The sequence below is a fragment of the Panthera onca genome, chromosome C1 (assembly GCF_046562875.1).
Source record: "Panthera onca isolate mPanOnc1 chromosome C1, mPanOnc1 haplotype 2, whole genome shotgun sequence".
Taxonomy (NCBI): Eukaryota; Metazoa; Chordata; class Mammalia; order Carnivora; family Felidae; genus Panthera; species Panthera onca.
Genome location: NC_138346.1, coordinates 180,410,656 through 180,438,285, shown reverse-complemented (window position 1 = coordinate 180,438,285; position 27,630 = coordinate 180,410,656). Strand labels below are relative to the sequence as shown.

Sequence of the window (27,630 nt, the reverse complement as noted above, 5' to 3'; positions counted from 1 at the left end):
GCTCTAAAGTAATTTTACTGATTTGAGAATATAATCCATCATAAATACCTTACTTTGGTTATAAAGTTATTATTATATAGTTTATATATAATGATATGCTGGCCTAAAAAGCATTTTTTAAGAATCCTGTGGAAAAAATCTTTTTTCTTTTTCCCCTTAACTAAAAATGGGAAAAGGAAAAAATATCTGTTACCTACTCCCATCCTCAAACACTCTAAGTTCCCAACCTCTCTCAACCTCCTGCCTCCCCCCTCACCCCCCACCCACACCAAATCTTGGACTTCATCTCTAATAATACCTGGATGTTATAAATAGATATAATTTTGATGTCTCTACTTTTATTATGAATCTAATTAAAAACAAAATTTACCTTAAAAGGGTCATGTAATGTAAGAAAATGTCTAGGACCTAATGTTAATTTTTAAAAGCTAAATACAAAGGCATGTACAGTATAATCACAAATAAATATAAAACCATTTATGTATATTCATTAAAAATACAGCAAAATGTTAACAATGGCTCTCGCTGAAATTGTAGAGCTTTTTCTTTTTATATTTTTCTATATTTTATAAATTATGGACCAATATTACTTTCATAATCCAAAAATGTCAAGTTTGCAGTTTAAGTATCATATACCTCTGGTGGTTTCACACCAGTATAAAAATATTCAGATGTAGGGGCGCCTGGGTGGCTCAGTCGGTTGAGCGAACGACTTCGGCTCAGGTCACAATCTCGCGGTCCGTGAGTTTGAGCCCCGCGTTGGGCTCTGTGCTGACAGCTCAGAGCCTGGAGCCTGTTTCAGATTCTGTGTCTCCCTCTCTCTGACCCTCCCTCGTTCATGCTCTGTCTCTCTCTGTCTCAAAAATAAATAAACGTTAAAGAAAATATATTCAGATGTGACTGAATTTTTATGTAAAAGCTACCAATAGTAGGATTAATACTGGTTTCCTTTAATAAACTGAACTATTTTTCAAAACTAGCATTTTTAGTGAGCCACTTTGAATACACCCTTAGAAGACAAATTTATGCAAGAGGAAAGGGAATAAACAAGCCAATATAATATTTACTCATTCTTGACCTTTCTCTTCCACGGAGCAAACAAAGTCACTTAAATTTCCCAGCCTCACTTCTTAGCTGCAGTAAAAAGCCACTTAGTAACATAAAAGTATAGACCTCCAAGGGAAAGGTTACTGAGAAAATACCTCACATTAGTATCTAAGCTGGATAGATGTCCACATCAAAACTAATTATAATTAATGTTTCTCCATGTCTATTTCTAAGTATGATAAAAGATCTCTTAAAAAATTCCAACACTAGCTCATACACAAAAGCATCTACTTTTTCAGTAAGCAGATTTAAAATGATTAATTTGCACAAAAGCAAAATGAACAGATGCAAACATACACACTACAAGAATAAGAATCAAATTTCACTGCAAAAGGTGACAGATACACATCTGTGTAGGTAACAGATACACATCTGTGAAGGTAACAGATACACATCTCCCAAGGATCCTTACCCACCCCTCACCCCTCCAAACCCCCACCTCACCCTCAACCAGGGCAGTGGCAGGCTCTCCTAACAAACAGTATCTTCCACTAAACTAGGATAACTGACTCTTAACTTTAGGGTAGCCCTTTGGGAAAATCCTCCTCTGTGCACAACCTCAGCACTATCAAATGCCATCCCATGAAGTAAGTGACTAAAGACATTTGCAGAAGCCTTCCTAGTTATGCTCTACTTTCCGTGATCATGCTCTACTTGCCTATCTGTTCCATCAACAGAAGAAAGGAGAATAGCAGCAATTAGAGAATGGCAAGAATGGAGTGAACAAAACTACAGTAACACAGTGCCAAGGTTTGTTTTAGAAAAATACCAAAGCAGTCACATCAAAGGTTCCTCATCAGGGAAGGTATCTTGGCTTTATTTAAAAAGAACTTTCAAGGAAAATGTCCTGTTTTCTAGAAATCACACAAGGTACTGAAAATGATAAACTCATTCCCATCCTTCTATATCCCATGAAGTGCTACAAAGGTAGTGAAAAGAGAATTTAAACAAATAAATAAAAACTCTTTGCTATATTAAAAGATTAAAACAATTCATTTTAGCAACTCAAGTCAGTTGCACAACTGAAGAAGGAACTTCAGTATTAACCTAAGAAGTATTGGGGCACCTGGGTGGCTCAGTCAGTTAAGTGTCTGTCTTCAGCTCAGGTCATGATCTCAGGGTTTGTGAGTTAGAGCCCCACATCAGGCTCCCTGCTGGCAGTGTGGAACCTGTTTGGGATTCTTGTTCTCTCCTCTCTCTCTCCCCCTCCCTGCTGGTGCTTTCTCTCTCAAAATAAAGAAAAACCTTAAAAATAAATAAATAAACAAACAAACAAGCCTACAAAGTGTTAACAACATGAATACTTTTGCATCTGTTTCATATAAAATAGAGCAAAATATAAACAAAGATAGCACTAACTTATGAATAAAACACTTACTTAAAAACCCCAAAGCATATATACAGACATGTATTTATACTAGAATATCTATACCTGAAGAAGAATTATTAAAGAGAACAGGGGGAATTTTACATATTTTGGAAATCTTATAAAAATGCTATTGAATTACTTTTAAAAATTCTATAGACTAATCCAAAACTAGAAATAATCAGGTACATTCATTATGTTGGCCTAATTTTCAAAATGGAAGTTATAGGAGTATTCTTTTTTAAGTTTATTTATTTATTTTGAGAGAGAGAGGGAGAGAGAGGGAAAGAGACAGGGAGACAGAGGATCCCAAGCAGGCCGCATGCTGTCCTTATGGAGCCTTACACAGGGCTCGATCCCACAAATTGTGAGATCATGACCTGAGCCAAAATCAAGAGTTGGATTCTTAACCAACTGAGCCACCCAGGCACCCCAGGAATATTCTTTTTTATTTTATTTTATTTTATTTTTTATTTTGAGAGAGAGACAAAGAGAGAGAGAGTGTGGACGCACACACACCCACACACACACCCCCCCCCCCCCCCCCACACACATATAAGCGGGAGGGACAGAGAGAGAGAATCCCAACCAGGCTCCGCACTGTCAGTGCAGAGCCAATATGGGACTTGAACTCACAGACTGTGAGATCATGACCTGAGCTGAAATCAAGAGTAGGACACTTAACCGACTGAGCCACCGAGAGAGAGAGAGAGAGAGAGAGAGCGCACGCAAGCAGGGGAGGGACAGAAAGCAAGGGAGAGAGAGAAAATCCCAAACAGGCTCTGTGCTTATAGCACTGTGGGGCTCAAACTCATGAACCGTGCATGAGATCATGACCTGAGCCAAAATCAAGAGTTGGACGCTTAACCAACTGAGCCATTCAGGTGCCCCAGGAGTATTCTTAATATAAAAAAGTTATCAACTGTAGAGCAAGACGTTTAGGTCAAAGAACAGAAAGGCAGTCTATTAAAGTAGGTGGGTGTTAGAAACCTCATCAACAGCCTGCCTTTATTTCCCAATCATATGCTTCCCAGCATGTTCTAAGAGCATTATCGCTAGGAAAAGAATGTTGAGCTCATGTATCTAATTTTACTTCCAACCAAAATAAGTCCTTCCTCTTCATCTAAGAAAAAAAAATACTAAGTGATTAAAATGAAGAAAAATGGACAATTACTATCAATTACTGAACCTTTATTGATAAAGTATAAGTGGGAGCTTCTTTTGCATGAGCATAGCATAAACAAGTATGAACTCTATGGAAAAATCTGACTGTTTGATACCTACCATGCTCCCAATCCTTTCTATGATTTCTGGGTGTGTCTTGTCCTATTTTTAAATTTTATGCATAAAACTGAAGTTTATTCATTTCTTTTGTCAACAGCTTTCTTAAATTTATCTCTATCTAATAATACCAACTATACTGAAAGATTTGTTCCAAGGTACAATTTCTTAGCTTAAGGAGTTTACAAGAGAGGCTGGAAGATACTGAATCATACACACTACACTAGCATAATAAGGTAACATACCGGACATACCATAAAAACTGAATACACACTCCTCTGGGAGTTCCGACAAGGAAATACTGATGTAGACTAAGGGACAGAGAAGGAAAAGTTTTATTTAGACAAGTGGTGGGATTTGAGCTGGGCTTTAAGGCACAGGCAGGGAGATAATTCACATAAGCAGGGAGATAGGGAACATTCTAGATCACCACAACAAAAGATGTAAGTGTGGAAATAAGAGAATATGTAGGGCACATAGTTTAGAGGCAGACAATAAAAAAACAAAAACAAAAAACCAAGTAGTGCAGGAGGAGGATTTGTATCTCATCTTTTTTTTTCTACCTCCAATATACCCATGAGATACGACATCCTCCGATCATTAACCACGGCAGTGGGCAGCAGTAAAGATTTTCACATCTGAGAGTCATGATACTAAAATTGGTTTAGGAAGAAAAGCAAGAAGAAGATGGGCAAGAAGAGCACTTATGATCTGACTTCAAAATTTCAGATGTTAGGTAATAAGGGTGGCAATAATGAGAAAGAAAACACTGATAGAAATAGGAGAGTCTAAAATTGAAGCCAATTTTTTTTTTCAACAAAATGAGACTCATTTCAGACACACTGACTTCAAAATGATAAACACCAAAATGTCTAACTGGAGATGTGAAGCTGGAGAGCAGAGAGCTTGATAAATATTTGGGAGTCACCAGCATATGGATGATAGGCGGCATGGAAAAGGAAGGAAACAAGGTGGGAGCATATGTATCAGTCAATCTCCGCAAAGGCAACAGAAAGGAAGGGGTCAGTGAGGCAGGAGAATATCTCAGAGAGCACAATTCAAGAAAGCAGGAACCAATGAAGGAAAGGCCAATAGATTGGGTCATATGATTATTCTCAGTTCTGGGAAGAAAAATTAAAGCACACTGGTACAGGTAAACAGCATACTAAACAGGATTACTGAAAGGCTAGAAAGAGGGAAAAAATGGCCACACAAAGAAAAGGAAGGAAAGAAGGAAGGAAAGAAGGAAGGAAGGAAGGAAGGAAGGAAGGAAGGAAGGAAGGAAGGAAAGGAATGAAACCAGGTTGGTAGCTAAAGTGGCAGCAATTGCAGAAAAAAACAAAAACAACAAAAACAAGGTATTTTCAAATTGGTGAGTCCTGTGTGCAGATAGCCCTAAATAAACATAGGAGTCAGAGGAGGAAGAGCTTGACAATAAAGGAGGGATAGATAATAAGGAGATGACAGTAGGGTATAGAATACTACTACTAATCAGAACATTTACTGAAATTTTACCTGGTACCAATCACTCTGTGAGGCCCCGTAACTGCATCATTTCATTTTATTCCTACAGCAACTTTAAGTGTTTGGTATTTTTATTATCCCATGTTACAGAATAGAAAACTAATATGTAGTGATTAAATCACTTACTTACAAACCTATGAAGAGCCAGAATCAAAAACTGAATTCAAGTTTGTCTGATACCAGGTTATTTCTACAAACTTCTATGCAACACTGAAGAAAGCACACATGACAGGGCATTCCTAATTTGTTTACTCAAAAGAAAAATTTTAATAAAATTGTATGTAGGCAGTTTAAGGTAGGAAAGAATGTGGGTCTGCTTTCTCCCCTTAACAAACAAACAAAAGCCCAAACCATATACATTTAAGATAGAATGGCCTTTTATAACTTTTTCCTATTGGGTTACTTTGGGTCTAATTTCTCCCTAGAACTTGATAAACTAGAAAGACTGCTGGTTTATCATATGTGTTAACAGTGATCATTTCAGGAAATAAAATTTGAAGTTAATTGCTGCTTTGGTTTTCAAGAAAAAAGTCTTGAGCTGAAAGTTTTCAAGATGGTAGTTCATAGGACTATAGACAGGAAACAAAAATTTATAAATTAATTACATAGCAGATTTTATAATTTACCTGTATTAGGAAGACTACAGAGCTGCAAAACAAAAAAGAACTAGTCTTTTGCACTTTGGTCACATGTAAATTTGGTTTCTGTGCTTGAGATATGAGCTCATATAATTACTATCTATGACTTTATAAATATGGAGAAAAGCAATCAAGTTTGGATTGGGCAGACATTCACTGATTGGTCAAAATTCCCTTACTTTCCTCCTGATATCTTCATTTTGACATTTCTCATTAGTGCCTACATTAGAAAGTGGGATCAGAAAGCAGTGAAGTTCAGGGGCACCTGGGGGGCTCAGTTGGTTAAGTGTCCGACTAAGGCTCAGGTCACGATCTCACAGTTCACGAGGCTCTGTGCTGACAGCTCAGAGCCTGGAGCCTGCTTCAGATTCTGTGTCTCCCTCTCTCTCTGCCCCTCCCCCACTCACGCTCTGTTTCTCTCTCTCTAAAATAAATAAACATTAAAAAATTAAAAAAAAAAGAAAGCAGTGAAGTTCTTTAATTTTGCTATTAATTAATAACTCTAGCTAATTGCCTTTTGCCAGAGAAATTAGAAAATAAAGCACTAGGACTTGGGATTACTTACAGATTTTAATTATCCATCTTATTCCTTAGTCTGTGCTTCATTAATGTATAAATCAGAGTTAACCAACAGACAATGAAATCTACTTATTATCAGTTCTTGTAAGCTGTCTTGTGCTTCAGAAAATTGAAAATAATCACTAAAATGAAAAGTTTTAATTACATGTAGATGTCATTTATCCATGTCATTCTTAATTTAGTGTTTCATTACCATGTATAATACAGAGATACCTGTTTAGGGGTAGAATGAATAATAAATCTAATATAAAGCTTTAATCCAATGTTCTTTTTTCAATGAACTTATGTTCAAACATTACAACTTCATCTGTACTAAGCATGCTCCAAGATGCCTTTTATTTACAGCACCTGATCAGAAAAATCAAATAATTTAGACTCCTGTCAATAAGACATTTTGGATTTAGCAAAGCTTACGATTTAACATATACCTTACCATAATTTCTAAGTGAAAAAGAACAAAGAAATCATGAAGAAATTTTGACTGATAACAAAACTTCTCAAATGGTAAGAAATCAAATATTCAAGGATAGCCCACTTAGCCTAAAAGGAACAATATAAATTCTAGTGTTGCTCCAAACCAGCCTTTTAAAAACTCACCTCTTCAAAAGACGCAGTAGGGAAAAACCAACAAGTAGATGTACACTAATAACAAGATATTGCCTACTGCAAAAACCTTTGTACTTTGAAATACCATCTGGCTAAATTTAGAAGCTGTCCAGTATTATATCAGTAACTATATCTATCTCTTCAGATTGAGGAAACATAGATTATTTTATCTTCTATTCTTAAGTTATTTTCAGCAAGAACTGCTTAAAGTCTGTGACTCTTTTGCATTTCCTAAGAAGCTCAAAAACTGCACAAAAATAACGTAATTGAAGTAACTACCCCTCATTTCAGTATCACAAAGGGAAATATATTAGTAATGACCTCTTGACTTTTCCATCACCTTTAGGAAAATTTCCATATATATAGTAAACGTAGTAATCTAATAAAATAACAAACTTGTAACAAGAAGTCTCTTTGGCTTCTTCCTCAGTATCTCAGTAAATCATTCTTCCCACCCAGGCATAGTCCATCTGATAGACAATCTCTGGTGTATGTCCTACATCAAAACAAAACAATGGATCTACTAATTTAGAGCTTTCATCCATTGTCAACTATTAGCACAAACAGGGAAATCCAACATATAAGTAACATGTTTTAAAAGGCCCATCCATGAGCTCTCTTACTGGCAACTGATAACAGTGCTTCTATGTCCGACCTCCTGTATGCACTGGTATAGCATTCAAGAAACAGTGGTCACATGCATTGTTTACTGCTCTAAATGCAACACTGCCAAATTTTCTATATTTTTAATGTTTGAAATACCCCTTTTTGTACCATTTCTTAATCAAAAATTGAGGTTTTATTATCTTTTCTATTTGTAAAATGAAGCTACTTAACACAGCACTTAGTGAAAATGAATTAAATCTCTTTATGCTAAAGTTTAAGATACCCTGGCTAATTAACTTACAAAATGCTATTTTAAATTGTTTCAGTTCCCATCCTACCAGTATTATGAGAAACAGCCCTTTAAAAATACTAGGTCTCCTAGCTAACAAAATTTCACATTCATAAAAACCAATTTGCGTTTTGATGATGATGGTGGTGACAATGACAATCTCACTCATTTAATTTTATTAGTGTAATAATATTTACATCGTAAGTCATTCAAACTTACCTTTAATAATATAATATGTAGGCAAATATTATCTTAAAAATACTTTCAAAACTAGAAATTTATGCTGAAAAATACTGCTTTCTCATTGCAGTGTAATCTTTGTAGGCCAGAATTCAGAGAAAAAGAATCATTCTGCAAAAGGCAAATATTTATATTACATAAATAACAGGTTTTCCCTAGACCTACTCATCAATACCACAACCATCACATAGTAAATGACCCTATACATTTAAAATGAATCCTAAATCAGAAATAGAATACTCAATTTTACAGATCATTTACCTGAACCTCGCTTGTCCTCTGTTTAATAGTATCTTCTTTCTCCTTAAGGTCCTGTTCCACATTATTCTTTTCCCTAGAAGACCAGCAAACAATGCAAGAATATTTGAGAACATCAGCTACAGCCGGTATGGTTATCCATCCTCCTAATCCTGAATCGCTTTTTAAATACATAGTGAAACATTCAATTTTTAAGCGAAGGGCAGATTTTTCCACCCTCTTTTAATTATTTATGGAATAGAAATCAATATAAGCTCTGTTTGTAAAAAAAAAAAAAAAATGCTTTCTCACTAAAATGTGGTGAAAAGAGAATAGATTAAAAAAGGAAGAGGAGAAAAATAATCAATGAAACACTCAGGTTTCACTGATCTCACTGTTGCTATGGAAATAATGTCCAATGAAAACCGCTGGTGAAAAAAAGGAGGGGTTGCATCAGCTCTGTAAGCTTAACCCTTAAGTACCACCGTCAAATCAAATGAAAATGGCTAATAGAAATAAACAACAATATTAAGGAAAAGGACATTTATTGAAGTGTTAATTTCCCCTTAAATCACTGGTGTGTACCAATTTTAGAATGAAACAACATAGAGAAAATGGAAAAGACTGTCAATACACAAGCCATTTGCTCTATGAAATACCGCTCTGCTTAAAAAAGCTATTTTAGGACCACTTATCAATTCCAATTGATCAAATACATAAAACAACGTATACGAAGTAAAAAAAGAATCATATGAGCATTTATCTCTTTCTATATTCTTCAGATCAAACATACCAGGATCCACTTCTACTTTGAAATACCATTATCTAAATTCTCATATGCTTCCATCAGAGCTAGATTTCTAATGAATCAGTCTTAAACAACCTTAGATTCAGAATTACTATAAAGCTATTTCTTTTGATGTAATAAGTTTAACTGCCTGTTGGTACTGAAATCACACACACACAAGGACTTGCTCCCTTCATTTTTTCTTTTCTTTTCTACAAAGTGAGAGAGAAATCCATAGAATTCTGAAGCAATACATTTTTGGGGTGGGTGCAAAGGTAAAAGAAGGCCACATGAAGAAGGGAGGAGGCATTCACTAAGTCCTCCAGACTAGTACTACAGAGTTTCTCCTTAGAGCTTCAGGACTGTATTTCAGTTTCATCCCAGACATCACCCAAATGTAGGCTCAGGCTCCATTAAGCTGTAGCATAAAGAAGAGTGGGAAAATTATACCGGAGGGGATACCTAAGGGTCAATATTAATGCTACATTTATATTTCTGACCTATTTGAGGTGATATTTTAAACGCAGAAAAAATCAACTCTTTTGGAAATACAGGCACAATGTTCCTAAGATTTGTGAGGGAGAAAAAAAAGCACAAGAATAAAAGCTGTTTGTATACTGTTACTTTTAAACACTTGAGATGGCTCACTAACCGCTTGTCAGATGGTTCACTATGTGGGTCACGATGTTGTGGAGATTTTAAACAGTCCCTTACCATGCGAATCACTGTGGCAGCCTGTTCCTCCCATACCTCAATCTACTTATTATGCAAAGGTCATCCCCCACTTCTAACCCTTATAAATTTAGGTAACATTAAAAAATAGAAATCACAGGAAGAAAAAATCTAAGTATATATACCACACATATTCTGCAAGCTCAATTTTGGAAATTTTTTCTTTCCTCCTTATGTGAACAGAAGAGTGTTTTCATTCCTGCTGCAGCATGTCAGAGGTAAGTCACATGAAAAACTAGCCCCCTCCCCCAATCCCAAATTCTCAGAGGCATTCCACACAAGGTCAGTATCAATTCTGCCCCTTGTTTCTGACAGTAGCTAGTAACAAAAATAGAAAACATCACACAGTATCATAGACCAGCAATATACCCACTAACGTGTGTGTTTGTATTCAATCCATTCTGCTTCTCTGTTAACTCCTATTACTGACAGTGTCTGCTCAGAGATCAAGTGTGCAGGCAGGAAAACAGGGCTGCAAGAAAGCAGTGAGCTGACAAAATGTAGCCAAGACAGAAGAAAAAGAGAGCAAAAAACAAAAAAAAAGAAGCTCACTTGGTGCAAAATGGAAAACAGATTAGAAAGGACTGTCAGCTCTAACCAGCAAATATAGTCTATGTTTGGGTAAAATGGAAGAAGTTTAGAAGGTACAAATTTTTCTTCATAATTTTGGGTGTGGGAATGAGGATAGCAGTGGTGATATCTCCAAATATATCATGAAGATCATTTCAAACTATATAATAAATACGGAATCTTAAGGCATTAATTCTCATAGTACTGAGATCAGTAAAATTTTTTAATCCACTTTTATCTAGTAAAATTCTGGCCTCATGGTAACTTCTTTATTATCAAAATCAAGTAGTATAACATACATTACTAAACAGAAAATTCAAAAAAAAAATAAAATCAGTTATACTACCTTCTATAAAACCATCACAGTTGAAAATCTATCCTATAAATTAGACTAAAGATCAAATAATTTTCTTATTAACTTAGATTATAATTTCAGGGATGCCAAATTGCTATTCTGTGGTATTCCACAGACTCAACTTCTATAGCTATCCTTCCCATTTCAGGCAAGTAAAAATACCTAAATATATTCAGGTGCACAAAGGTGCTTAGGTACTTGGTCATATATTTTACATTCTCCTTTCTTTCAAGTAACATCACCTGTTTTTCTACAGGTGATGAATGCACAACTATACAAAGCATTCTGTTTAACAGTAGTAATTCAATAACCTAATTCTTTTCAAGATTCAGTGCCACAATAAAAAAATATTTATATGCAGTTTCCTAAGGAGCCCACCAATATATGTGGATAAGACAGATGTAAGATATATTTCAAAAATAGGTGTGTGAGCATTTTTCCCAAAGCACTACTCATCTTGGATGACAGGAAAAGCTATAGCCTTCAGCTTAGTAACTTCCAGAAGGGAAAAGAAGTGATTCTACATACCTTCTATCTTAGATCATCTCTTTGACCCAATTCACTCCCAAGATCCTGCCACATCCTAAAGAATCCACAAATACCAAAGCCAATATCTCCCTGGTTTCTAAAAGCTGCCGGTTCTGATTTGATGGAAACTAGTATGTGAACCAGCAAGAAAAACAAAGCCCAAGATAAGCTTTCAGAAGCCTGGATAACTGTATAAACCTACATAAAGTAGTCAAAACCTATTCCCAAGAACAAGCAAATTCGGGGAACCTGAGTCCATGCAATTCACTTTCATTTTCCCAGGCTCTGTTTAATGGCAAGAAGGGAGTGAGCCATCTGTCTTAATTTTGATATAATACCAATACTGTCAGAGAAACAGGATTAAGTCACCTTCAAAGCCCTTCCCAGAAACAGTTTTATGTCTTTTTTCTGAACATAAATACCCATTCTCTTCCAACCAGAAAGCAATAAAGAACAGAAACTAGTTGGAAACCAAAAATCAGTTAGTTAGAACTCATGAAGGTAACTTTTTCAATCCTGAAACTTACTTATAAAAATCTTTTTGTGGGGCGCCTGGGTGGCTCAGTTGGTTGAGCGTCTGACTCTTGATTTCAGCTCAGATCATGATCCCAGGGTCGTGGGACTGAACTGTGTGTCAGGCTTGGTGTTGAATATGGAATCTGCTCAGTATTCTTTCCAACTCTCTCTCTGCCCCTCTCCCTGACTTGCACAATGGAATAATGAAATGAAATGAAATGAAATGAAATGAAATGAAATAAAATAAAATAAAATAAGAAAATAAAATAAAATATTTTGGGGCACATTTTGGGCTCTTATTATTAAGTAGCTTAACTGCCAATAAATCTATCAAGAAAACACAGAAAAGCAAGCTATTCTCATTACTCTTGTTACTATTCTCATTACTACACTATTATTCAGTAAGGCATTTAAGGTCTTATGGAGGACAAGAAAATAGGACTAAAAACCAGAGACTAAGATTCTAACCTGGCTCTGCAATGAAACTGCTTTTGTTTTTTGTTTTTGTTTTTCTTTTTTTTTTTTGACTCTGATTATCACATAACCTTTCAGAGCCTCAGCCTTAATTTTCATTATGCAGATGCTAATATCTCTACCATCTTAAGATTTGCAAGGTAAATTGTACAAGATATCATGTAATTAGGAAAAAAGCAGGCTTTGAGCCTATGCTGTGCTCACTTTTTTACTGATAACATTAACATTACTTAGAATTTTAAATAACATTGGCGGAGTAATTTTTAAATTTCTTAAAAGGAATTATGGGTTGCAAAAGATTTTAGAAAACACTGATCTAGGGGCGCCTGGGTGGCTCAGTCGGTTAAGCGGCCAACTTCGGCTCAGGTCATGATCTCGCGGTCCGTGAGTTCGAGCCCCGCGTCGGGCTCTGTGCTGACCGCTCAGAGCCTGGAGCCTGTTTCCGATTCTGTGTCTCCCTCTCTCTGACCCTCCCCCGTTCATGCTTTGTCTCTCTCTGTCTCAAAAATAAAAACGTTTAAAAAAAAAAAAAAAGAAAAGAAAACACTGATCTAATGTATAGAATATGTAATGTAATCACAGAAATTTCTGCCCCCTAAATCTTGCCTAATATTCAAATAACTATCTCTACTTTTAGAAACTCATTATATGGTTTTCAAAGCAAAAGATTTGGCATTAAATAGTCCAGAATTCAAATACTGGCTCTATCACATGGCAGCGTACTTAAATCACTGTAGTAACAACTATTTGTTCTGGCTGACCTTCCCTTCTCCTAGGACCCAGCAATCTTTCTTTTAGGAGACTGTTCCTCTCTTTCTCCCTCAACTATCACCTTTCTGCCCATACAGTTCAAGTAGACAAGGCCACCTCTTTACAGATTCAACCTCTCTGAGCAATGATTGGCCAGGGATTGTGGCCAGGGATTGGCTCCTGACCAAAGCTTAACCAGTCACAGTACACCAGCTCACCATCACAGGGATTATTCAAGAACAGGCCCATGACCAAAGACAAGGCAGTCAGGATCTTTATTTAGGATGCCTTCATTTGGAACTAATAGAAAACTATGGTAGGGGTGCCAGGGTGGCTCAGTTGGTTAAGTGTTGGACTCCTGATTTCAGCTCAGGTCATACTCATGGTTTGGGAGTTTGAGCCCTGAGCATTGGGCTCTGTACTGACAGCATGGAGCCTGCTTGGGATTCTCTCTCTTTCCCTCTATCTCTGCCCCGCCCCCCCCAACATATGCTCTTTTTCAAAATAAACTTTAAAAATAAATAAATAAAATAAAAATTCATTAGAAAATTATTATTGCCACTACTGTATCTACGAGTACTACCTTTACAACAACAACTACTGCTATACTACTACTACTACATTACTAATTATGAAAACTACCATTTATTAAGCCTTTACTACATGATAGATGTTATGTGATAAGCACTTTACATGGATTATCTCATTCATTCTTAGGAAAAAGTATTCCTGTGAAATGATGAAGGTGGGCAAATGTGAGTCCAGGAGCTGGGGACATTTGTTGTCCCTGCCTAATGAGTAATAAAATTTTTACATAAAAAAGCTGAGGTGAAAGGCAGGTAGAGATTTCCCGGTAGGGTTCAGGCTCTGGGTCCTTTTACCCCTTGTGATGGTTAATTTTATGCATTAACTTGGCTAGGCCATGGTACCCAGGTATTTGGTTAAATACCAGTCTGGCAGTTACTATAGAGATTTTTTTTTTTTTAGGTGAAATTAATATTTAAGAAGGTAGACTTTGAGTAAATTACTCACCACAGTATGGGTGGGCCTCACCCAATCAGTTTAAGTCCTTAAAAGAAAAAAAACTGAGGTTCCCCAAAGGAAGAGAGAATTCTATCTCCAAACTGTTTTTGGGCTTGGGCTGCAACATTAACTCTTCCCAGAGTCTCTAACCTACCGGATTGTCCTGTCAGATTTGCCAGCTTCCACAACTGTGTAAGCCAATTCCTCAAAATAAATTGAATATAATATCTACCTTATATAACGCATGTAGGAGTTGTTGCAAGGAGTGAAAAAGAATATACATAACAAAACTCCCTATGCAACTTTAAGACCTATCTACTGATTCAACAAACACTGAACCCTACTTACTACATACTGTCACCGTGCTAAACTTTAATGATACAAAAAACAATGAGATAGGTACTTGCCATTAGCAGTGTATGTGAGGGATTTGGCAGAAAAATATAAAAAGAAAGTCACAATGCAGTGTACTCGGTGCTAGAACAGGCAAGCACAAGGTGTTGTGGGAACACAGAAGGTAGGCACATGACTGTCCTTGGAGAGGGTCAGAAATGGCTTGCTTAATCAATCAGTGAAGGCAGATCATTAACTGCAAAATAAGCTGTGCAGATACTAAGTGCTATGTATATCAACAGAAATTACTCCAGCCTGGGAATGCTTTGTGAAGGAGGTGAGACTTCAGCTAAGCTTTGAAGGAAACAATGAGTATTAGATAGAAAAATGGTATTTCAAAAGGAAAGAGAGCTTATGCGAGAAAACACATGGGATATCAGCAAAATGGCAGACTAAGAGCAAAGACTAAGAAGAAATCTTCCTAAATTTGATAAAATACACCAATCTACAATCCAAGAAGTTCAACAAACTCCAAGCAGGAAAACCCAGAAACCCACACTGAGATACATTATAATAAAACTGCTTAAAGACAGAATCTTGAAAGCAGTAAGAAAGACCTGTCACATACAAAGGATCCTCAATAAGATTATCAGTAGATTTCTCAGCAGAAACCTTGAAGGCCAAAAGGCCATGGAACGACATACACAAATGCTAAAAGAAAAACAAAGAAACAAACTGTTAACTAAAAACACTATCTGGTAAAACTGGCCTTCCAAAATGAAAGCAAAGTTCAGATATTTCCAGATAAACAATGGCTGAGGACTTCCTCACCATTGGTACAAGGAATGCTAAAGTGAGTACTTCAGGTTGAAAGGAAAGGATGCTACTAAACGTAACTGGAAGCCATATGAAAATACAAAAATCTCCAGTGAAGGTAAATACATGGACCAGAACAAAACCCATTATTACTTTAATTTTGGTTTGCAACTCCCCTTTATATTTTCTACAGAATTTAAAAGACAATGTGTAAAAAATAATAAATCTGAGAGCATATACATAATGTATAAAGATGTGATTTATGACATCAATAACATAAAATGGAGAGAATAGAGCTTATAGGAATAGAATTTTATATGTCATTAAAGTTAAGTTGCCATCAAGTCCAATTAAATCATTCAGTTTGGGATGATGAAAAAGTTCTGCAGATGAATAGTGGTGATAGTTGTACAAGAACATGAATGCACCTAATGCCACCGTATTATATGCTTAAAAATGGCTAAAATGGGTGTGAGACCTGCAATGATTGGTCTCTGCACTGACAGCGCTGAGCCTGCTTGGGATTCTCTCTTTCCCCTCTCTCTCCAGACCTCCTTCTCTCCTGCTCATGCTTGCTCTCTCTCTCTCTCTCTCTCTCTCAAAATAAATAAATAAACTTAAAAAAAATGGCTAAAATAGTAAACTTTGTGCCATGTATATTTTATCACAATAAAAAATAAAGAAAAAAAAAAGAAAGCGCAGAGGTGAGAAAATTCTAGATAGTAGACTAACTTATCTAGGATGAAGGGTTCAGGGTGGTAAATAAATAAACCTGGAATGGAAGATCAAGGTAAGATTATAAAAGAACTTCAGTACTACGTAAGACAGACTTTTAATATAGAGGCAAGGGGAGTCCTTAAAGGTTTCTGAGCTGAGCTTTTTTGAACTCCAAATGGCATTTACCACATAGCTCTTCCTTCTCTGCTGGCCTCTGTTCTGAAGAAGAGGAGAGGAAATAGAGACTCTTATTGCTCAGAAAACTGATGACAATTGCTAGAAAGGTAATAGAACACTCTGACGCTGCTTATCTTGAGAACTGCCAGAAATCTTGAGTTAGAGTAGAGTAACAATTATAGACAGTTGAGGAGAAAGTCTTGACTTCTAATTCAAACCAGTCTGAAAGTCAGACAGCATTTCACTCCAAGAACTCACAGTGAGTTGATAAAAACTTGAGTTAAAGTTTTGGAGTAAAGACATTAATTTGTACCTTAAGTATTTAATTTCTCTACAAGTTGCCTTAAACATACAATCTCTAGGGGCGCCTGGGTGGCGCAGTCGGTTAAGCGTCCGACTTCAGCCAGGTCACGATCTCGCGGTCCGTGAGTTCGAGCCCCGCGTCGGGCTCTGGGCTGATGGCTCGGAGCCTGGAGCCTGTTTCCGATTCTGTGTCTCCCTCTCTCTCTGCCCCTCCCCCGTTCATGCTCTGTCTCTCTCTGTCCCAAAAATAAATAAAAAAACGTTGAAAAAAAAAAAAAAACATACAATCTCTATATGACTATATATTACTTCATTCATTCAACAGTTATTGAATATCTACTACATGCTAAACAAGGATTAAAGTTAGGCCCCTACCTGTAGCTTGCTGGGGAAACAAACATAACCATTAATTATAAAACTGTAAGACAAATGCTATAGGTATTATGGGAATAACTAAATTAATTCTGAGAGGCTGTTTTAATGAGTTTTACTTTTGAAAAATAAATTAGAGAAGATATTCACAAAGATAAATTACTGAAAAGAAAGCCTAGCTAGAACCAGGAAAAACACAAACTTTGGAGTGTGGCTCACATGACCACTGCCTCGTCAGTGGCAGAATCCAACATGTGATGGTTCAATTTTTTTTTTAAAGGAGAAATAAAAGCTTATTTTGCAAACCCCAAATAATTAATTTATTCTACTTATCTGACAAGACAAAAGGAGACGGAAACAGTAAAAGAAAAAAATGTAAAACAAGGCCTTAGTTTTCCTAATTATAAAATAAGGAGGGGCGCCTGGGTGGCTCAGTCAGTTAAGCATCTGACTTTGGCTCAGGTCATGATCTCACAGTCTGTGAGATCAAGCCCCGTGTTGGGCTGTGTGCTGACAGCTTGGAGCCTGGAGCCTGCTTCAGATTCTGTGTCTCCTCTTTCTCTGCTCCTCCCCACCTCATGCTCTCTCTCTCTGTCTCAAAAATAAATAAACATTAAAAAATGTTTAATAAGCAAAATATTGAAGTTGATAAGGACTAATTTATATTACATCTAGAAAGACTTCAGCACAACGCCAGCACACAATAAGTGCTTAATAAATGTCAGCTGCCTTTATTTATTTATTATTATTACCATTATATGATTTACTAGTATAAAGGTACATTTACTGGCTTTTTGAAAGTTTCAATCAAGCATCCAGAGTATGCCAGTTAGAACTTAAATAGATGGGTAGAGACTCATTTCTAAATCCTTCAGGAACTGAAACTTCTTAGTAGATACTTTTGTTTCCCAAAGACAGACTGTTAACACATCTTAAAAATTATTGCTCTCTTGAGGCACCTGGGTGGCTCAGTTAGTTAAGCGTCCAACTCTTGATTTCAGCTCAGGTCATGATCTCGGTAGTTCATGAGATCAAGCCCTGCATTGTGCTCTGCGCTGAAGTGCAGAGCCTGCTTGGGATTCTCTCTGTCCCTCTCTCTCTGTCCCTCCCCTGTTCACATGCATACACTCTCTCTCTTTCTCTCTCAAAATTAATAAGCTTTCTCTAAAATGTTTATTTATCTTGAAAGAGAGAGAAAAGAGTGGGAACAGAGAAGGGACAGAGAGAGAAGACACAGAATCCAAAGGAGGCTTCAGGCTCTGAGCTGTCAGCATGGAGCTTGACACGGGGCTCAAACCCACAAACCATGAGATCATGACCTGAACCAAAGTCAGATGCTTAACAGATGGAGCCACCCAGCGCCCCTCAAAATAAATAAACTAAAAAAAAATTACTGCTTTCTTAAACCAGGGAAGAACCCCTTAATAAGCTACCAGTGCCACAAAATAACACAAGCAAATGTAATTTCTACAGACTACAACTGATTGAGACCAGATCCAAAAGAAATACAATGAAAGTCACATATGTAATTTTAAATGCTCTATATTTTAAGAAGTAAAAAGAAACAAGTAAAATTTATTATAATACATTTTATTTAAGCCAGTATAGCCAAAATATTTACATTCCTTTTTGAAATCCAGTATATTTCACACTAATAGCACATCTTAATTTGAATTAGCTATATTTCAAGTGCTCAGTAGCCACATGTGGCTGTATTAGATAGACAGTACAGACTCAAACTTTATCAGGGAGGGTTTCAAATAAGGGAAGTCTCCCTAAATAAAGGTTTTAAATACTGAGCCAGGCACTTTGTGTGAAAATTAATTAGACTGACTCCTTATTACCAAACAAAAGCACACTATAACCTAAAGCTTCAGTTATTCTATCAGTAACACCATTGCTGAGGTAATCACAATTGAGATCAAGGAGTACCACAAATCTTTACAGGGTCAGAAACAGGCCAGGTTGGATCATATAAGCAAAAGAGCTCCAGATACAATAGTATAAGCAATGCTCTCTTCAGAGCTAATGGTTCCTAATGGTATTTGAACTTAACTAAACCAAAAGCATAATTTTTTTAAAAAAAATTCAAACTGGGGACACCTGGGTGGCTCAGTTGGTTAAGTGTCTGACTTTGGCTCAGGTCATGATCTCATGGTTGGGGAGTTCAAGCCCTGCATCGGGCTCTGTGCTGAAAGCTCAGAGCCTGGAGCCTGCTTTGGATTTTGTGTCTCCCTCTCTCTGCCCCTCCCCCCACTCACACTCTGTCTGGCTCTCAAAAATAAATATTTAAATAAATAAATAATTCAAACTGTATGCTAACACTGCCTTAAATAGGTTTTTTTAATATTTTATTTATTCTTGAGACAGAAACAGAGCATGAGTGGGGGAGGGACAGAGAGACAGGGAGACACAGAATCCAAAACAGGCTCCAGGCTCTGAGCTGTCAGCAGAGAACCCAATGCGGGGCTCAAACCCACGAGCCGCAAAATCATGACCTGAGCCGAAGTCGGACGCCCAACTGACCGAGCCACCCAGGTGCCCCTGCCTTAAATAGATTTTTAAAAAATCAATTCTTTAATATGACTGAGTTAGAGATCTATATATTTAGGAACATGGATTCTGGCTACCTGACTACAAAGTTCCAGTCTCTCTTCAACCAGGGAATGAGAATGTTCATTCAGCTACTCCAACCAATGTTTGCTGAGCACCTATTCAGTAAATGTTGTGCTTTAAGTGCTGAGCTGGGAATTGGGGATGATGATGATGATGATGACAACTATGAACATGTACTGAGAATTTATCACATTTCAAGAAAGATATTAAGCATTTTACATGGTATTGGTCACATTTCCATTTCACAGATGAAGAAACTGAGGCACAGACAACTAAGTTACTCAGCTAAGTCATGTCACATGTCAAACTACACAATCTAGTTAGAAAGCCATACTCTGAAGTAATATACTATGTTGCCTCATTAGAAATAAGAGACAGTCTCTGCTATCACACATAGTTCACAATCTACTGGAGAAAGAAATATAATTCAGTATTATAAGTGTTCTGAGAAAAGGAAATTGAATGCTCTCCAAGCTGAGGTAGATATCAAGGAAACCTTCCTAGAAAAGAAGACTCATGTATTCTTCATCTGAAAAATCAGGATAAAACTACTTACCCGCTAGTGATATTGCAAGAACTGAATTAGAGAAATTACATAAAGCAAGCATAACACAATACATAATGACTATCATCGTAATTACCTATCTTGCTTACTGGTCCAAAACCAGGATAACAAACTGGCCTGACAGGATGTAGCTTTTATTTCCTGATGTTCTTGCTAAAAGGACAGAGACAGGAAGGAAGTAGAAGCTGACAGAAGGCAAATAAATATTAACTCCTGCCTCAGCACAATTCACCACCGCCACGCTATCTTAGTGACTGAAGCAAGTTTTGATTTTTCACTGTCAAGAACTTCTCTATTTGAGACACTTTACTTTCAGAGCAAGGGTTCTTAAAAATGGATTCATGGATAGTTTTCAAGTGTCTGGGAACTCCTGAAATAAATGCAAAATCGTATACATGGATACACATGTTCTTTGGGGGGCAGGGGATAGAATCTAAAAACCTTCATCGGGCTCTCAAAGGAAATCCCTGACACAAAAACAGGTTGTCAAAATATGAAACAACAGCCCAATAACCTAATGCCCCTGTGAGGATTAAAGATCCTTTTATCTGTAAAATCCTCTTCTACAGTCTTCAAAATAAGCTATTATTCATATCTTTTGCCCTTTCATCCTTTAATATATGGCTCCTAGTCTGTCATAAACTTGGCAGGAATTAAGTCTGGGAAATATTCTAATATTTATAACATACTTTGATTTATTCATTCAACCTGCTAACCTATAATGAGATTTTGTTGTATCAGATACTGTGCGCCTTAACTTCTAGACCTATCCAAGTAAATAGGACATAGCCCCTGCCCTGAAGGAGTTCAAATTAAGGAGGGGGAACAAAAGGACCACAATAAAATATGGTGAGTATTATTACAAAGGAATAAAGTTTCTAGAAGTAGAAAGGGAAACAAAGCAATCAGCAATCAAGATTTTAGTGGTTTGACAAAGCAGATGATATTTAAGCTGGGTCTTGAAGCATAAGTTAAAGTTTACAAGGTAAAAGCTGTGCTCAGGCAAAGGGGAACAACTGGATGAGAGGCACAGAAGAATAAAAATGTGTGGCATGTTGACATGAGAGGTCCACCCACCACATGACTGGAGAAGAGGAATGAAACCAAAATGTAGAGCACTATGCTCAACATTGAAAGTACACGAGCAAACACATAGTGTCTGCTCTCAAGGAGGTTGATGGTGTCAAAGAAAAGGATTCTACTTTACTCTGGGAGGTGGCTAAGACAAAAGAATGGTTAGGATACCAAAGGAAAACATGAAAAAGGAGCTTTTTAATTTTTTATTAACGTTTATTCACCTTTGAGAGACAGAGAGAGACAGAGCATGAGCGGGGAAGGGGCAGAGAGAGGGAGACACAGAATCCGAAGCAGGCTCCAGGCTCTGAGCTGTCAGCACAGAGCCGGAGGCGGGGCTCGAACTCACAAACTGCGAGACCATGACCTGAGCCGAAGTTTGACACTCAACTGACTGAGCCACCCAGGCGCCCCAGGAGCTTTTTATTTTTTAATGTTTATTTATTTGGCGGGGGGGTGGGGCAGAGAGAGAGGGAGACAGAGGATCTGAAGTGGGCTCTCTGCTGACAGACAGATGTTTAACCAAATGAGCCACCGAGGTGCACCTGAAATAAGAGCTTTTAAACCATATTCAGAAAAGTGAGCTGAATCCAGCTGGGGATAAGAAGTCACTCAGAGATCTGAGTTGTATTTTGTACATCAGTTGGAGGTGCAAAGGAAGGAAGGAGAGACTCAAAGCACAGAATCAATTAAGAGGTTACAATAGTAATCCAGAGAAGAGATTAAGGGTTAGGAAAACTAAGACAGAAGCAATAGTACAGCCAGGACAGATTTCAACAATACTGAAAATTATTTTCTCATCTGTTATATAAGCTAAGCATTAGGGATAGAACAGTGAACAAGCAAATAGTCTTTATGTTTAAAAGTACAAAGTCTAGGGTGCCTGGGTGGCTCAGGTGTTAAGCATCTGACTTTGGCTCAAGTCATGATCTCACTGTTCATGAGTTCAAGTCCCACATCGGGTGAGCTGAAGCCCTGGTTCAGGTGAGCTTGTGCCCCACTTCTCTCTCTTTGCCCCTCACTCACTTGCGCCCTCTCTCTCTCTCTCTCAAAAAAGAGTACATAGGCTATTGAGAGATCCAAATAAAACAGACAATTATAATAAAGTATGGTAAATGCTATGACTACTATAAATATTAAAACTATGTAAGATTTGGTAAGTATGAGGGTTGGAAGGTAAACAAGTCAGAGAAGGCCCCCTCTTCCAGAAGAAGTGATGTCTAAGATGGGATTTGAAAGATCAGGAGGAGGTGACCAGGCAAAGGAGACAGAAAGGTAGGAGTGATTTCAGGAAACATTTCAAAGACAGAAGAAAAAAGAGGAAGAAAAATCTCAGATTTCTAGCCTGAGTGACTAGATAAATGGTGATGTCACTGAGAAAGGCAAATAAACAAGACAAGGATAGTGGTCAGGGGAAGATTAGGAAGTCATGTGCTACTGGACATTCTCTAGTAGGCAAATGAAAATATAGGTTTTGGGCTCAGGTGGGAGATACAGATACTTGAAAAGATTATGGTATTACAACTATTTCTTTTTACGTTAATGGTCTTTTTATTGGGGAAAAAAAAGACTAACATTTACAACTTGGAACAGACACGAAGTTTAATTACTTGAACAGCTGTTGATGCTTGTGCTGAAGTCTGCAGTTACAGCCTACTCTGCTGACTCCAAGTCACGGTTCAGAAGGTTTTAAAAACAGTTCAAAGATGCTCCCTCAGTAAAGGTTTCTTTTTAAAAATTTGTGTGAACGGTGACACCTCTAGTACAATGTGGATAACACTAAATCAATATGCATAGCATGCCATCAGGATGTGTATCATCGTCACCATGGGTCAGGGCACATGGAAGTACAAGAGGACCATCCTGCTAAGTGAAGCTACAACTAAACAGTTTATCCTTCACCCATTTTTCTGCACAGCATGCTGACATAAACCAATTTTAACTGTTAGTTTTGAATAAACCAGTTATGACAATTTATACTCACAAACTGAACTTGAATCCATCTGAACAGGTTTTTAAATTTGTTTTTTCATTTTTCATTTTCAATACAAATGCCTGACTGTGCTCCACTGTCAAGTCGTACGCATGAAAAACTGGCCAGCCCAAGCAGCACATTAATCATTAGCAGTGGAACTGCAAGGAGTCCACTAAGTGCTTCCTTATCATTAATGTAGTACAAGTATTTATATTATAAAACTACTGTGTAGCTTGATCTTTAGGGGACAGGACCACCAGGCAATACATGAAGATTCTGTGTGTGTGGACATGAGGTACTTTTGAAGGTTTTGTTATATAGAAAACAGAAGGAGTAAATAAGCTTGTTTTTTTGTTTTTTGTTTTCCCAAGAGGTAAGTAAAAGATTCTATTTCATTCTTCTGGGGAAGGGTGGGGAGAAGGAATTGAAAGTAGGTCTTCATCTTGCGGTCATTATCTGTACGAATTTTTCATAGTTTACTTGTCCATCTCCAACAATATCTGCTTCTCTGATCATCTCATCCACTTCTTCATCCGTTAGTTTTTCTCCCAAGTTTGTAACAACATGACACAGTTCTGCCACATGGATATAACCAATGCTATCCTTGTCAAAGACTTGTAATGCCTCACCAGTTTCTTCTTCACTGTCTGTATCTTTCATTTCTCTAGCCATCATAGTAAAAAATGGTGCCATTACCGTCAGCCTCCACCTTTTTGATCATGTTCTGCAATGTGGCTTCTGTTGGGTTCTGGCCCAGTGACCTTCTGACAGTTCCAAGTTCCTCTGTTGTGATGGTGCCAATCACCATCTTTGTCAAACAGGGAGAAAGCTTCCTTGGACTCAGCAATCTGTTCTTCAGTCCGTTGATCAGCCATGATATAAACGAAGGGAGGAAGAACAGAGGGAGCAAGGGTGGCAGCACCAGCACAGGGGCTGGAAGGGTTGGTGGGGACGCCTCTGCTTCTGCTTCTGCTGCTTAGGCTCAGTGCACAGTTAGCACTATGTCGCTGCCTCCACAGACTCCAAATAATGGCACTGTGCCCGCGAGGCTCCAAGCACCACTGCCCTGACATTACAACTATTGCTTTTCCTTCTTGAAGTTAAAAATATCATGCTAATTTAATCTGATTGACACAATTAAATACCTATATAGAAAATGTTGAAGGAATTATATTAAAAAAATTTTTTTAATGACAAAAGACATCCTGCCTCAAGCTCTCAATGTCTTATATTTTCAACTAGAAACAACTTTGTGAACCAGACATGGAAATGTCTCATTTTCTGACTAATAACAAAGAACATTCTTTACCCAACTAACTCTTTGGGTTATATACAGCTTTTCTTATCCACTTTGATTTTCAATGCTCAAAACAAAATATTATTCTAAGGAACATACAGTCTTTTCATTATCCTTTTCTGTATTTTCCAAATGTTTACAAGTATGCATTATAACTATCATTGAGAGGGGAAAAATAAATTTGTAAAGCACCATATTCATTATATACTCATTACAATTCCATATTATGTATTGTTTATTTGCAGGTTTGGGCCCTGCACTAAAATTAAATATCTTCATCTAAAAACCAACAAATAAGAAGGGGCTAATCTTTTGTCAAATAGCAATTTAGTAAAAGCCATAAACAAAATTTGTTTAAATTTTTTCCTGTTTTATAGTTATACTCATCACATCCTGATATATTAATAAACAATTTAAAGGCTGAAGAGCAGTACTATGGCACAGAAAAAAATGTTACAATAACAAAAACCAAGATTTATAATGCACTATCTTGCAGAGTGGTGATATAGTGACCTAATACAACCATTTACAAAAGTGAGTTTTAGCAACCATAATTTTAGTATGGGTTGATGAGTTTCATTATGACATTACTGGAGTTGACAGATGATAGAAGTTTGCCTACACTGCAGATCTTACCTAAAATAAAAGCCTAGGAAAAATATGTTCACAAATGCCAAATCATGTATAAGTGTTTTACACATTTATACAATGTGACTACAACCTAAAACCCAACAAATTTGACAGATTCCCAATTCAAGAACGATTAAATAAAGTAGCATTTACCAAGATACAAATTAGAAACAGAAAAGTGTGTGTGTATATGTTTATACAGTCAACTTGAATTTTACTTTACATACCTCTGTAGGTCAACTATTTCATTGTTAAGGGTATCTAGCTCCTTAATAGCAGAGAAATCTGCAACAGGACTTGATCCTATGATGTTCTAAAAACAAAAAGTTCACAATTATAATGTTATTACTATGAAATTATATATGGTGAAGCATTAAAAATTTTTAAAAGCACTACATGGATGCAGACTACTCCATATTTTACAGTACTACTAATACTTTTATTTACGAAAATCATATCTAGTGCAATTTTATACACACACACACACACACACACAGTTATATATTGAGACATTTTCCCTTAAATTCTCTAAAAGCTGTTGCTCTACAATAGGTGCCAACACTTCAGATCCCAAAGTCTTTGTCACTTGATCCTAGTGCCTGTTTAAAACATTGAAGTAAAGCAGGTATCAGATTTATAAACTACTTCCTCCACTGCAGAATACATTTCTTGGGGAGATGTAGGGTGGCTTTATTTGTACTTGTGTCATCTGGCCCAAAGTAAGTAAACAAATTTTGGTGAATCTCAGAACCATAATGGTAGTTGATTATATTCAATTCAACATTTACTTTTGTTAAACAATTTTAGTGCCTACCCTATTTAAAGTAAAACCAATTGCTCAGCATGTTCCATAATAAATATTAATATCACCATATATGAAACGATCTTCATATATGACATCCTTTACATATGGTTTTCTTTCAGTAATGAAAGCGTCAAACTTGGTCTCTGAAAGGCACCTGTATTTAGAAAATCTAGCTGGGTTTATTCTGGGATCTGCCATCCTACTAGCTGCATGATTTTACTGTAAAATAGGGAAATAATCTCTTCCCTGCCCACTTTAAAAATTAAATGAAATAAATATTGTATGTAAAATCACTCCAAAACTTTATGACATTTTATAAATGTAAGGTACTATTATAATTAATTTCCTCCAACAGAATATGCTCTTAAGATGGATGACCTCCCAATGAGTTGTTTCCACCCTGGCTCAATCCTCCTTTGTGAACCATTTCTGATGCCTTTTATAGCTGCTTGAAGTCAGGGCAAGAAGGTAACTGCTTCTTCAGACACCTGACCTATCCCCAGTGCTACAATCAGACTGACAAATAACAAAATAATCACCATTAAAAATTGTTAAAATTGAGGCCTGAACATGTAAAACTAAAGTACACTAAGGACCTTATTAGCAGAACATAAAACTTAGTATTATGAACTTAATGTATGTCACCAACTTGGACAACAGAAAAAGAAACCTAAAAGTTCATAATATCCCATCTCCTCACATTCATATGACGATTTACAATTTACCAAGCACTTTCAAATCCATTAATCAATTTTCAAAACTAACCTGAAAACTGGGTTGTAGCAGTTATTATTATTACTAACTCAATTTTAGAGCTAGGGAACCAGATTAAATGACTTGCTTAAAGTTGAACCCAGCTAAAAAGGACCCATTGATTAGGAGACCTCTGGTTAAATTCAAGTCTATTTCACACAATGCCCCTTGGCACTTGCATATCAAGATCATTTAAGGTAAATGAAACCATTACCCTAAAAGCCAACGTGATAAACAGGTATGTCAATAAAATGTGGCAAATAATTCCTTCCAATTTTTCAGCACACTGCATTATTAGTCCTCAGATGTTTTGTTTTGTCTATCACTACCAAAATTCAATACCAAAATTCATCTATTAGGATTCAATTAATGCTAGTCTCAATTTCATATTAACCATAGTAAGTAAATGCACCTCTTACTGTTTTACTGTGTTTCACTAATATACAGACCCTTATCATCCTAAATTAAATCAGAAATTTTAAAGTGGATTTCTGAACATGACAAGTATTCACTAGGATTTTAAATCTGTCTAAATTTGACTTATGAGCTAGGTTACCTGGCCAGACAGTTTGACAGTTGAGTAAAATGAAAAATTAGCACATGATCTCACTTTTACCACCAAAAGCAACTTACATCACCTAAATGCTACTGAGAAATCTGCTATGAAAGGTGCAAGTATACCAAGAAACTCATGACTTCCACACCTCTTCTGTCACTCTAACTCAAAAAATGTGATTCACAGCTGACAGTCTTTCACTATCAAAAATATCATCAAATAAGAAGGAGACAAATAAATTTAACCTCAAACAAGTTAGAAGGGGATACCACAGATGACTCTAGAAGGAAGATTAGTGTACTGTAGTTGGTATAGCTTGTGTCACTCCTCAATTATTAACAAAGAAATTAAACTCCCATTCTAAAGTAATAAAATGGCATGCAACAAGGAACATGGAAAAACTTTAGCTAATAGCATCTGAAGTATAAGAAGG

General features: G+C 36.7%; 1 protein-coding gene and 1 pseudogene across 3 annotated transcripts in view; both read right to left on the bottom strand.

Moving 5' to 3' along the window:
- EPS15 (epidermal growth factor receptor pathway substrate 15) overlaps nucleotides 1-27,630 on the bottom strand; it is a 155,813-nt gene that overhangs the window by 54,311 nt on the left and 73,872 nt on the right. For all 3 annotated transcript variants that reach the window (XM_060625110.3, XM_078451914.2, XM_060625111.3), the window contains exons 12-13: nucleotides 25,311-25,396; nucleotides 8,498-8,570 (exon numbers count right to left, since the gene is read on the bottom strand). In XM_060625110.3, the coding sequence (XP_060481093.2) occupies nucleotides 8,498-8,570; nucleotides 25,311-25,396 (159 nt within the window). The remainder of the gene's footprint in view (nucleotides 1-8,497; nucleotides 8,571-25,310; nucleotides 25,397-27,630) is intronic.
- Nucleotides 23,464-25,304, bottom strand: LOC132672766 (calmodulin pseudogene; annotated as a pseudogene).